The 14,306-nt window shown below is 36.2% G+C and overlaps 1 protein-coding gene across 1 annotated transcript in view; it reads right to left on the reverse strand.

Annotated features, from left to right (window-relative positions):
• The window catches only part of NYAP2 (neuronal tyrosine-phosphorylated phosphoinositide-3-kinase adaptor 2), a 325,867-nt gene that overhangs the window by 107,871 nt on the left and 203,690 nt on the right, over positions 1-14,306 (reverse strand). The window contains exon 4 of the mRNA XM_020975494.2: positions 6,730-7,827. Coding sequence (XP_020831153.1) covers positions 6,730-7,827 — 1,098 coding nt within the window. The remainder of the gene's footprint in view (positions 1-6,729; positions 7,828-14,306) is intronic.

Consider the following 14,306-nt stretch of genomic DNA (forward strand, 5'->3'; position numbering starts at 1 on the left):
ATAAGAGACAGGTCTCCATCCCTGATTTTCTTGCTCTAAGGTCAGTGTTCTTACTCCTCTATCACAATTATCACTCAGACAAATTATTGGTTAAAGAGCCTTTTGTTCACTGGTGTTTGAAAGAAACTACCATACAGGAAATTTTATTTTTTCTGAGTTTAATTCAACTTAAGAAATATCAAGTGTCTATCATGTATTGTGAGAAGTTTCAGAATGTGTAAGATATGAATTTTTCCTGATCTCAAATGAAACAATGAATGAATTTCAGCCAACAGGCATTTATTAAGCACCTACTGTGTTTCAGGCACTGTGCTAATCACTAGAGATTAGAAAAAAAGGCAAGAGACAATTCCATCTCTCAGGGTCACCTTCTAATGGGGAGATGCCAACAACTATGAACAAACATAATGTATAGAGAACAAATTGGAGATAATCAAAATGAGGAAAGCATTTCCATTAAGGGGGACCAGAACAGGCTTGTTGTAAAAGGTGAGATTTCAGCTGGGACTTGAAGGAAGCCAGGAGTTAGAAATGAGGAGAGAGAAACTTCCAGGTATGGACACAGCCAGTGCAAATGTGTGGAATTCAGCAATAGATTCCTTGCAAGAGAAAGCATGGGGGCCAGTATCACTGAATTACCAATCATGTGGAGAGTAAGGTGTAAGGTGTAAAATAGCTTAGAAAAGTAGGAAGAAATCAAAAGGTTATTTAGGAAGGTATCTGGAGTTTATTGGATAAAGGGGTGACGTGTTCAGACATTCACTTTAGGATAGCCCCATGAAGGATTCATTGGAGTGGGGAGAAACTTGAGGCAGGGAGATCTACCTGACAGGCCATTGCAATGTACAGGGATCAGATTATAGGGGCCTGAAACAGTGTCGGAGAAGAGAAAGTATATAAGAGATGTCTCAGAGGTAAAAATCAACGGGATCTGTCAACAAGAGAGAAAAGGAGAACTTTCTATAAATTGGGAACTACCATTTCTTTCTTTTCTTATTCTCATAGCATCCAAACTTCAGTTCCTACCATCTCCTAAACCAATCAATCCTACAGGAGTGCTATCTCTAGCATTTTGTTAATGTATAATGATAAATTTTATATTTTAAAAATCATTAATGAAAAATTATTTATCAATGTTAAATTTGTGGAACCAAAATTCTATTTCTTGTGACTCAATAGGATGGTCAGAAAATAAATTGCTGTAAACTAAATTCTCTAAGAATCCTCATAAAAACAACTCGATTCTCATATATGTTTACAGCTGTGTTAAAAAAATTCATCATTTCATGAACACAGAAAACTGCTGATGAAGTTTATTTTCTTATTATTTTATTGCATTTATTATTTATTATTATAGGATTTATGTATTTATTATATTATTAAATATTATATATTCATATATTATATATAGTATTCTGGTTTTCTTATTATTTCTTATATTCTTATGAAGGATCAAACAGCCTAAGAATCTTAACACAGGAGGTAAATATGTCTGTGTGCATCAATCACAAACAGCTGCTGGCCACAAAAAAACATGATCAATTATTTATGAAATTATGTCTTCTCCAATGATTCTGTTTGGCCACCCCAGGGAGCCTTATTTTTTTTAAACTAAATTAATTAATTTAGACAAGATAATGTCATCAAACAAGTCAACCAAAGAGTCCTATAAACTTTCAAAATCAAGAAATTTGCTTTCTCTCTCCATAAAAGGATTATCCTCCCCAAAAAATACCTGCTACAATTTTAAAATAGTATTATGCATTTTGATTATATTTTTAAAGAGGCAGCATGATGTAGTTGCTAAAGAACAAGCATTGGCATCAGGAAGACCATGATCCAAGCCCTGCTTTTGACACATCTATGTGACCCTGAATGAGAGACAACTTTTCAGTTTCTCAGGATTGCTGATCTTCATTGATGGAGTGAATTTCCATACCAGGACACCCTATACTGATTAAATTACAAGTCTGGAGAACTGGGTTTGCTCATTATTTGTGTGATCCTACACAATTACTTAATTTTCCCATTCTCAGTTTTCTCATCTGTGCAGGAAAGGGTAGATTTGATCATCTCCGAATGCCCATTTAACTCTAAATTTCTGCTACTGTGATCTCTGATCCTTGGCAGAAACAGTTTCCTCCACCCTGCAATTCTAGCACTTTAGTAACATGATAATATTTATATGTGTACATGGAATGATGAAAAACACAGCATGAGATGAACAATTTCTGTCACTTCAGTCAGCAAAGTTTGCTCTGAAAATATAAGTATTTAATCTCCTTGATCATAAACAAAATTACAGAAGGAAAATACCATTCTGACTCCTCCTACTCAGCTTTCTCTCATTTTCTCTTAACCAGATATTTTAAAAGAAAAAGAAAGAAACATTAAAGAATGCTTGACCATAATAACAATACAACAGCCAGCAAGACATGGACTATAGATACCCACTCTCTCTTATGCCTTCAACTGTTCATAAATATTCATGCATTTGCAAAAATAACATCAGAATGCCTTGGAAATATGCATTTTAAAAGTAAAGTTTCCACAGAAAAATATCTCAAGTTTCAATTTAGAAACAAAGGAAATGATTTATAATCTAGAACTGCTAATTAGCTGCCTCTTTTCCTATTGCTTTAACTTTTTGTCAATAATTGTAAAGGATGAAAAACTTGTGAAGTGACTGCATGAGGCACATCTTTGTAACTGTTTAGGAAGTAAGCTGGTGTGAAGTTCACTTTACATGATTTTCTATAAGTAAAATGGGAGTTGGGGGAGGAAATTTCCTTCCATTTTAGCTCTGGATGGTCAGGATTAAGAAACTTGGAGTGTACAGCGATTGCCTGCGTTTTATTTGCTTTTTTGATACTTGCAAAATATCTGTGACTAACCCAGCAGGAAGTAGGTACTGGGGGATGAAGGAAGAGTGTATCATCTCCTGGGCAACAGAAGATAATTCTCAATTATTTGCAAATGGGTTGATCCTTTGATATGAGATTTTACCCATCCATAATGGTCCCAAGCTACCAATACCTGCGCCAAGCTAAAAGTGGGAATGCTCATAGTTTCAGAAGGCACCCATCTTCTTACTTCTCCAGCCAATAGACTCTATGTTTCTTTGTTTCATATGAAGGAAAAACTCAAGGGGATTGAATTAAGATAAATGGATTTAAATCCCAGCATAATACTTGAGTCAGTACATAGATAGATAGATAGATAGATAGATAGATAGATAGATAGATATAGATATAGATAGATATAGATATAGATATAGATAGATATAGATATATGTTTGTATGTGTGTGTATGTATGTATCTATCTAGCTATCTAGCTATCTATGATGAAATGTTATGACTAAATGACCTGAGGCCATTCCCAGCTCTAATTTTGTGATCACAAAATGTTATAACCATGGACAAGTCACCTTAGTACAGCTTGAATTTCTTTATCTCTAAAATGGGGATAATAATTATTCTCAAATACAACTTTTTATAACTTATGGAACCATAGTAATTAGAGTTATTATTAATTCAAAAGTAAATGCTAATTGGATATTCATTTGCACTGTATTTTTCCTCCATTTCACCTATGAATATAATTTTAATTTTACTGTAATTTAATGGTATTCTAGTGCCTCAGAATGTACATTCCTAAACATATGATTTGGGAATGGGTAGAAAATCGAACACAAAGGTTGGTAAAGGTTAAAAAAGAAAAAATAAACAGATTCCAATTGACTTTTTAATCTCTTTGCCTCTTCAGAAGAGAAGAATGTTCTTTTATGGAGTCAATGAGAGAAGGCAGTGAAGTGCCAAGCTCCAAAGAATCTGACAGATGGATTTTTCTTGAAATAATTTCATTAGCTCAACATTTCTCATCCATACACATTTTCCAGTTACTGGGCACAACTGCCAGCTGGGACGGTCAAAGGCCTGCTCTTAAAGTGCATAGGTAAGCAAGCAAACAACCCTCCCCCCAAAAAAAATAACATCTTAATAATAGAGATGATACCAACTCTAGGACAAAAAAACACAAACTGATGATCATGAGTAAAATCCACATAATATCAATTTTTAAGTAAATTGTAGATTTTAAGTGGTTTGCATACACATTTTCTTCAGCTCCATCTCACTACTTAGATTGTGTCAATACAACACCAGGGAAATGCATGAAGAGTGAAAAAATATTCAACCAATTATGCAAATGTGTGGTACTATTAGAAAAAACATTTGGAAATTGGCTTTACACAATGTATTCTCATAGATCACGTAGTATCATTTTTTGACCAAATTATATTTTCTATCACGCTGATTTCCTCTGCTTATATTTGGTAGTACCACTCTTTTCTTTTTAAATGAAAATGCAGCTCTGTCTTGTAATTGTCTGAAATTTTCATCTGTATCTTATCTGAACAGAAACTGTTTCTGGGGGGCTTACTGAGAGTAATCTCTTAGGATTAAATCATTGCCGTGAATGTTGAAGTAAAGTAGGATTAGATCTATCACTAGTCTTTTTTCTGACCACTCTTTGCTGCTGAATTCTTCTTAGTACAAAAGGCATAGGATATGGAGAGTAAGAAAACAAAACAAAAACCTTGGAGATCATCCAGGGTCTAGACCAACATCATAATTTCACAAATGAGGAAAGTGAGACTTAGTGTAGTTACTACCAAAACCTACTAAAACCAAGAGTTCCTGATTCTTCAGCCAGTGTTCTTTCCACTGGCGCCTTTCTTTTTTTCTTTATGGATTCTGGACATAACATTACAAATCAACAAACATTTATGAAATGCTTACTATATGCTGTGCACTGGAAGTACAAATATCAGCATAAAACAAGATAATTCCTCACCTCAAGGTGTTTACATTCTAAGAAGGGAAGACAACACGGTAAAGGAAATTGAAAGGGGGTGGTGGGAAGAGATGAAAATATCTGGCACAGAGAATTGTAGGAAACCTTTGGAGATAGTCAGGAGTGTAGCCTGGAAAGGAATGAAAACATAGTTCATCTGGGCCTACTCTTTTAAATGTTGGTTATGAGAAGAACAGCCAAATAGAGGGAGTGGGGGGGGGGGAAAGGTATTTCCAATGTGCAAACCCAGGGGTGAAGTGAGCTTCCAGAGTGAAGTGGGTTCTGGGCCACTGTAGAAAAAGACAGAGAGTGAAGACTACAGTTATATGCTATCTTTGTGAAAGTGGAATATAAGGTTGATTAAATTGATCAATTGAAAATAACATTTCAGTATGTAAAGGACAGGTAACAGAGACAGTGAGGTAGGTATAAGTTCTAAATTTCCTTAAGTTGAGATTAACCCTAAAGACCTCAATCTGTGAAAGGGGTAATATCTTATGTCATACTCTCCCCCCACCCTACCCCCCCGCTCATTATATCTTCTAATTTCATCAAGTAGGCTGGGAATCTAAATTGACCAGAGATTCCCTGATCAACCTCCCAGTACATCTCCAATATTTCCTTCATTCAGTTATTTCTGGTGTAACAAATACTTGCAAATTTTTTTCTTACTGCATAGGAAAAGGGAGAGAGAGACTAAACCTGTGATTTTATTGACACAGGGAACTTCCAGATAAGGAAAATTAAGTTTCAATGCCTCAAATTTCAAACAGTAAAAGAAAGAGAAAGAACACTTTCCTCACATGATTTGGTGAGAATTTGGGATATGGAATGGGACCTGTAATTTACTAGTATAGGTGAAGTAAGCCCATCTATTAATGAAAGTTCTCCCCTTCTCTGCTCTTTATCATCTTAGTTTCCTGTAGCAACGAAAGGCTAAATGACATGCACAGGGTGACAAGTCAGTATAGTATGCATTATTATCTTTAAAATAGTTGGGCTTTATTTTTGTAAACAATACTAATGAGAATTTTTTTTTGTTTTTCTGATTAAGATTTTATGGGTAATAGATATAGGAGGGAATTTAAGCAATGCAAAAACAAAATGTAACAAACATTTAAGACAAATTAACATGAGAGGTTATACAATATTTTTCCCCACAAAAAAGTGTCTTAAATAAATAGTCACATATTTCAAGCTTCAAAGAGACTTTTTTACAGGTAAAGAAAAAAATTTTTAAGGTTGCTTCTTGAAGCTTTCAGGAAGAAATGCATCATTTCAATGGAGAATTGGGCAACAGATACAAATGTTGATCTCCATGCTAGACTAAGAGGCTTGGTTGATGAATTGATAATTAGAATGGATATATCAGAAAGACAGTAAAATGTCATAGAAAGTAGTTAGGAATGGATTGTAATTATTTTAATTGGTAGTTTTCCCCAAGTAAATTTAATATTCTTTAATTTCTAACTTCAAAACATTGAAAAAGGGAAATTTCCTTTTTTATGTGATATTGAAACAATGATAGTATACAAAGTTATTGCTTTTTAAATATTATTTCATTTGACCTTCACAACAACTCTGAGAAATGAGTGCTATTGTTATCTCCATTTTACATATGAGGAAACTGAGGCAGAAAGCAATTAAGCGACTTGTCCAAGGTCACCCAACTAGTAAGTTTCTGAGGTCATATTTGAACTCATATCTTCCTGACTCTGAATCCAGCACTCTGTCTACCATATTACCCATGATAAGGCTAAAACTGTAAGGCTAAAACCCAAGTTCATATTTATTTGTATGTATTGGATTTAATTTGTAAAAGGAAAAATCCAATGCTGACTCAAATTGTATTTAGAACATAAAAGAAAACTTACTCTCTGCAGGTTCTTTTGACCTTCTTCCACTGGAGGACTTCCTCAGCAAGCTTCGTCCTGAGGTAAAGAGGCTGGTAAGCTCTTCTAAAGGACTTGTGGGTGTTCTGGAGCGGGAGCCACTCTGAGATGACCCATAGGTACTGACAGAGGCATTTACCATCTTCCCTCCTTCCTGTAATGTGTTTCTGGCTGTGGCATGAGGCACTGATGGAGAGCTTATTGAGATGCTTCCTGAATGTAAAGATTCATAGGGTGGTGGTCTTTTGAGGCTTAAGGGGGTAAGTGACCTCCCCATACTAACAGGAGAAGGTGAAGCAGAATGACTTTTAGGGTATCCATGTGGAGATGGTGTTCTATATAAAGTGGAAGGATGAGGAGGTGACGAAGAATGAACAGAAGAGGAAGAAGAAGAGGGTCCATGAGCTATTGTCTGGTCTTTCTCTGGTTTGGGATGACCAGAGCTATGAGATGGCAGTGATGATGGAGAAGCCCCAGCCTGCTGCTTGATGTAAGACACATTTTCCAACACAGGAAGCTTTGTGACCTCAAGTGGAGTTAGAGGTGACTCATCAGAATTGGGGGAACACTGGACAGGTGCTGGAGGGAACACCAGCAGTGGGGGTCTATGAGACAGTAAGTTTGGAAAGGGAGGGGGGATATCACAAAGCAAACCCTTTGGAGTACATGGCACTGAGGACTTGGCGAAGTCCAAGTCAGGCACTGTGGGCGTAGCACACTGAGAAGAGCAGCTGTGATGGTCCAATTCACATTTTGACTCTTGGCCAACATCATCAAAAATAGGATATTTCATTTCCTCATAAACTGCCTCACTTTGGTCATCTTCCTCTTTTTTGAAGTCTCTTAAAATATTCCCCACCATTTCAATGTACACAGGCTCCTCTTCCTCAGCGTCTAGAGCAGGACTGCTCACCTGTGATAAGGAGGTGTCCCGCGTCAGCGAAGTCTTCGTAGGCCCATGCTTTTTAATATAGGTTTCATCAAAAGATGTGCTTAACTGGGTGTTTGGATTTCGCTTAGGCTTAGGAGGAGGAATCTTCTTGGAATATTCATCACTGTGGGGTCTAGGTTTGGCTGGTCCTACAATTAAAAGAGGAGACGAGTACATCAGGAAAAGGTTTTGTTTATTTGTTGTTTTTTAGAATGGACTTGGGATCATTTTGAAAAATATCATTTATTGGAGGAAGGGATATGGTGGCATTAACCCCATCAAAAAAAACCCAACCCCAAAACAGTTCCCATATTTAGCTGAAACCTATTGATGAGCTATAGTAATACTTATCTTCAAAATAATTTTTAATGAGCCACTGATGAATACTTTAAACTGAAGAAATATTTGTCTGCCTTTGAAATTATAAATTGAGACATTGGCATGAAACACAGACGGGTAAAAGCAGTCACAAATTCCATAAAATATTAACCTTCAAAGATTAAACAAGAAAGAAACTCATGAAAATTGCATGGATTCAATTGGTGTGAATGGTCACAAGGATCTCATTAAATGGTGAGGTTATTCCATTTTAATGACATGGATGTACCAAATGATCACATCTTGTATTTAAGGAAAATTCTTAGCCTGCTATTCTTAATCTAAACTTCTGTTCATATAAATAGTCTCTGTACCAAATGGTCCATTGCTTCATGTGGAAATTGACAGTTTCCTAGATCTGAAATTCCCATTAAGATCAATGTTGTTTAAATCTCCATATAGATGTCAATTACACTGAATGCAATGGTCTGCGTTTGATATTGGTCTATATCAAAACTCCATCTTTCACATGATTTCTTAGATCTGTTCTGTAGACATATGGGAACCTCTAGCAAGTTTTAAATAGCAGATTTCTATTTTATACCTTTGAAGTTTTAAAAGTATTTTTTATACCTCTGACTTTCCTAACAACCTTATGATACCCTCATTTTACAAAACAAAACAAAACAAACAAACAAACAAAAAAACTACATATCCTAGAGGTTAAGTGACTTACCCAGGGTCTTCTAGTTCTTAAGTGGCTAAGCTGGAATATGACACAAATCTTCCAAATTCAAAACCCAGTACTCTCTATATCACAGTGCCAACCCTAAAAATGTTCTAAGGGCAACAAGAACACTTCACTAAGGCTTGAAATTTTTTTATCTGGAGATAGTTAGCCACATATCATATCCCAGATGTAATACCACATTTTGACAGTATGTAAACTTAGGTCCCCAAGCTATATAGTGGATGGGCAAGTAGTATGGTTTAAGACTAAAATAATTTGCATAGTGTTCATGCAAGTAACTGGCATCTTGTTTTTATTTCATCATCTCATTGTGTTGACATATGATTAGGCTAATTATCATTATTGTTTACAGCTTTGCAGAATATATTTTACTCACCGTGAGCGATGTAGTAGCAGTGGACAATTTCACTCTACTGCTTACAGGTAGGAGGCAATGAGCAAAGAACTTGTCTGTAAATTTACAACTTCAAAGGCATGGTGGCTTTGGCACAAGGTAGGAGAATTTACTAAAACTATCTGGGAGGCAGTTTTAACATGGAATCCTTCTTAACACTGGTGGTATTCAAGAACCACCTTATCAAAGGGGAGGAAAGGGATGCGTAGTATACAGTGCAGAGTTTCTTAACCTTTTTTTGTGTCATGGACCCCATTGGCAGACTGGTAAAGCTGATGAAACCTATCTAAAAATGTTTTAAAATGCATAGTATAAATAAAATACACAAAATTATAAAATAAAAAAAAAACTAAAAGTTTCGAAATCCAGTGACCAGAATATTAAAAACAAAATAAGTTTTCGGATCCCAAGTTTAGAAAATGTAACATAGTACAAAAGAACTAGATTCATAATCAGGACTGATACTACCAAACTCATCTCCCATCCTTACCAGTTGTGTAACTACAAGAAAGTCATTTAACTTCTCTGAACTTCTCAGTTCCCTAATCTGTAAAGTGGACATAATGATTGCTTCTATCTCAGAGTTTTTCTTAGACCCAAATGAGATAAAGTATATAAAAGACTTTGGAACTTCAGGTGCTATACAAATGTCAGGTATGATTGGGAAGCTGCTGCAGGCAAACAATTCTCAATTTTAAAGAACTAGATCTTACTCAGAAAGTTGTCAAGTCTGGCCAAGGGCAGTTCCAGCAGGCAGTTTGATATATACTGGCCTTGGGCTAGGGCCAGGGGTGGGGAGCCTGAGGCCTTGAGGCCATATGTGGCCTTCTAGTTCCTTGAGTGTGGCCTTCTGAGTCCAAGTTTTACAGAACACATCCTTTTATTCAGGGGATTTGTTCTGTGAAGTTCGGATTCAGTCAAAGGGCCTCACTTGAGGACCTAGAGGGCCACATGTGGTCTCAAGGCCTCAGGTTCCCCACCCCTGAGCTAGGCACTAGGGATACAGGTACAAAGAATGAAGCAATCCTTACTCTCATGTAGCCTACATTAAAAAAAAAATGGCACTTAAGGCCATCATGCCCCTATTCTTTTGAGGTTATTAACAAGTTGTTTTCTGTCTATTTGCTAAACTCTAGTAGTTCTCAAGTTCTTCCAAACTTTTTGGTCTCAGAATACCTTACGGTCTTTTTTTTTTGATACCCCTTACACTCTTAAAAAATGAGGAACCCCATTTCTACCTAAAAGAGATATGTGTGTGTGTGTGTGTGAGTGTGTGTGTGTGTGTGCTTTATATCTATTGATATTTATGATGTTCAAATTTAAAAGATTTTAGTATTATTATGAAACTTTTTTGACCTCACAGCCCCCCTGAAAGAAACCTTACTGGATCATATTAAAACACTTTTTTTAGTTAACGATATCATTCCAGCTCTTCAGTTGGATTAGAAGAGACAGGGCAGTCATTATGGCTGCTTTGTGACAGCAAAGAATGAAGAGTTCCTGTCTCAAATTCCACTGTTCCTCACCTTGGGCTAAGAAATGGCCTAGGATTTAGATTTGATAAATCTACTAATTTGTCTTTCTTTTTTTTTCTTTTTTTTTTTAAGGCAGTTGGGGTTAAGTGACTTGCCCAGGGTCACACAGCTGGTAAGTGTCAAGTGTTTGGTCTGAGGCCACATTTGAACTCAGGTACTCCTGACTTCAGGGCCAGTGCTCTATCCACTGTGCCACCTAGCTGCCCCTAAATCTACTAATTTGTATATGGCTTCTCACTAACCTGTTACACTTCAAACACACTATTTCAAATTAATAGACAAGATTAATGAGTAGAAAATAATGAATAAGTGTCTCCTACAAATACTGTGACAGTTTCTCAGAGCTGAAATGAAGGATGAGGGACATGTGATCTACTCTTTTACTTCAGTTATCCTAAAAACTTCCACCAGAAAATCAGAGCTCATACAGGGGACAGGGTTGAAGGAAGTGACCATTTTTCTCCCACGAGAACCATAATTAACAACTTCTGTGCCTAAGCTAAGGTCAGCTCATCCCAGAACAAGTGGCCCAAAATCTGCTCTCAAATCAATTGAAATTGAAGGGGAACAGAGACTCTGAGAAGCTAGGAGGCTGCTTCTAGAGAAAACAGGGACAGGGAGAAGGGAGGAGGATAAGGCTGAGGAGGAGCCTACCTGAGGCATGGCAGCAAGGGCAAGGACACCTTCCCATTAAAAAAAAAATTACTCTTGCTGAGTAGATACTCAGCTCGCTTAATAGGTTCATAGATCTAGTGCTTAGATCACAGATCTTAGAGCTTGAATTGATCTAATCCCTCATTTTATAGATAGGGAAACAGAAGCCCAGGAGAACAAATGACATCAGGTCATATAATATTCATTTCTGTGCAACTGAGGGACTGAAAGTGCTGATGATGGGCTCTTCTCTACGTTAGAGCCCTTGGACAACACCCTAGCACCCTAGCTGCCATTCTCCAGCTCTTATTTACTTCCTCACCCTCTCTTAAATCTAGTGCCATTCCTCAGTTAATCATTTCCTATTTATTCTGTACATGGCTTACTTTGTATATATCTGTTATCTTTCCCACTAAAGTGCAAGCTCCTTGAGGACAGGGACTGTCTTTTGCCTCTTTTTGTATCCCCAGTCTTTAGCACAGCATCTGGCACAGAGTTGGCCCTCAATAATTGATTGATTGAATAAACCCACATAAATCATCAGCATTTCTATATACTACCAACAAAGCCCAATGGCAAGACATAGAATGAGAAATCCCATTTAAACTTACTGTAGACATTATAAAATATTTAGGAGTCTACCTCCCGAAACAAACCCAGGAACTCTATGAACACAATTACAAAACACTTTTCACACAAATAAAATCAGATCTAAATAATTGGAAAAACATCAGTTGCTCTTGGGTAGGCTGAGCTAATATAATAAAAATGACAATCCTACCTAAGCTAATTTACTTATTCAGTGCCAAAGTATTTTATAGAGCTACAAAAAAATAATAACAAGATTCATTTGGAAAAAAAAAAGGTCCAGAATATCAAAGGAGCTAATGAAAGGAAATCCAGGGGAAGGTGGCCTAGCAATTCCAGATCTTAAATTGTATTATAAAGTAGCAATCATCAAAACTGCTTGGTACTGTCTAAGAAGTAGGGAGGTAGATCAGTGGAATAGTTTATATATGCAAGACACAGTAGTCAACGACTATAGTAATCTATTATTTGATAAACCCAAAGACCCCAGCTTCTGGGATAAGAACCCACTCTTTGAAAAAAACTACTGGGAAAACTGGAAAAGAATATGGCAGAAACCAGGCATAGACCAAAATTCCATACCATATACCAAAATAAAGCCAAAATGGGTCCATGACTTAGATATAAAGGCTGATACCATAAGTAAACTGGGAGAACAAGGAATAGTTTACCTATCAGATCTATGGAGAACAGAAGAATTCATGACCAAACAGGAGATAGAGAACATTATGAAAAGCAAAATGGATAATTTTGATTACATTAAATTGAAAAGTTTTTGCACAAACAAAGCCAATGCAACTAAGATTAGAAGGAAGGTAGAAAATTGGGAAAGAATTTTTACAACCAGTCTCTCTAATAAAGGCCTCATTTCTAAAATATATAGAGAATTAAGACAAATTATAAGAAACAAGCCATTCCCCAATTGATAAATGGTCAAAGGATATGAACAGACAGTTCTCAGATGAAGAAATTAAAGCCATCTATAGTCATATGAAAAAATGCTCTAAATCGTTATTGATTAGAGAAATGCAAATCAAAACAACTCTGAGGTACCACATCACACCTATCAGATTGGCCAACATGACAAAACAGGAAAATGATAAATGTTGGAGAAGATGTGGGAAAATTGGAACACTAATACATTGTTGGTGGAGTTGTGAAATGATCCAACCATTTTGGAGAACAATTTGGAACTATGCCCAAAAGGCTACAAAAATGTGCATACCCTTTGATCCAGCAATAGCACTTCTAGGGCTGTATCCCAAAGAGATCATACAAATGGAAAAGGACCCACATGTACAAAAATATTCATAGCAGCTCTTTTTGTGGTGGCAAAGAATTGGAAATTGAGAGGATGCCCATCGATTAGGGAATGGCTGAGCAAGTTGTGGTATATGAATGTAATGGAATACTATTGTGCTATAAGAAATGATGAACAGGCTGACTTCAGAAAAACCTGGAAAGACTTATATGGTCTGATGCTGAGTGAAGTGAGCAGAACCAAAAGGACTTTGTACATAATAACAGCCATGTTATACGACGACTAATATTCTTAAATTGAACCCTTCTCAGCATTACAAGGATCTAAGACATCTCCAGAGGCCTCGGGATGGAAAATGTTGTCCACATCCAAAGAAAGAACTATGGAAGTTGAATCATTATCACTTATTTTTACCTTCTGTTGAGTTTTGTTTCCTCTTTCTGATGGTTCCTCCTATTGGTTTTAATTTTTACTTACAACTTCACTAATGTGAAAATATGTGTAAAAGGAATGTAGATGTAAAGCCTATATCAGATTGTGTGCCATCTTAGGGAGGCTGGAGGGGAGGAAGTGGGAGAAAAATTTTTAACTCAAAAGAATATGGAAGTGATTATTAATAAATCAAAATGAGTTAATAAAATTTAAAAAAAGAAAAAAAATTGATTGATTGATAAAAACAATGAAGGGCTACTAACCCAAGTGACTGCATCTGCCTTAGGAAATTCAGAGTGAGGCCAAAGGGCCCTACAATCTGGCAGCATTATTCACCAGGTAGTTGGCTGATTCTCTCCTTTTTTCCAAAAGATAATTTTCTTTTGTTAGAGGCAGAAAACTAAATCAGGGAATGGTTGACTAAAGTATGCTCTTTATTCTAAAGTATTTTAACCTATTGAGCTATAGTACCAATTATACAGCTTATTTTTTAATTTAATTTTTAATTTATAGAATAAAACAAGCATTTCCATAACATAGTACAATAAAAAAAGATGACTGCAAATCTGCTATGCACAACTTACTATTCCTTTCAAATATCCCACAAAATTATCATGTAAATTTCTTTTTTCTTTTTTTCTTCCCTCTCCCCTGCCCTTATTTATATTTGTTTCTTTAGTGCTTAGCACAGTACT

This window comes from Phascolarctos cinereus, unplaced genomic scaffold, assembly GCF_003287225.1.
Source record: "Phascolarctos cinereus isolate Bilbo 61053 unplaced genomic scaffold, phaCin_HiC Scaffold_7;HRSCAF=346, whole genome shotgun sequence".
NCBI lineage: Eukaryota > Metazoa > Chordata > Mammalia > Diprotodontia > Phascolarctidae > Phascolarctos > Phascolarctos cinereus.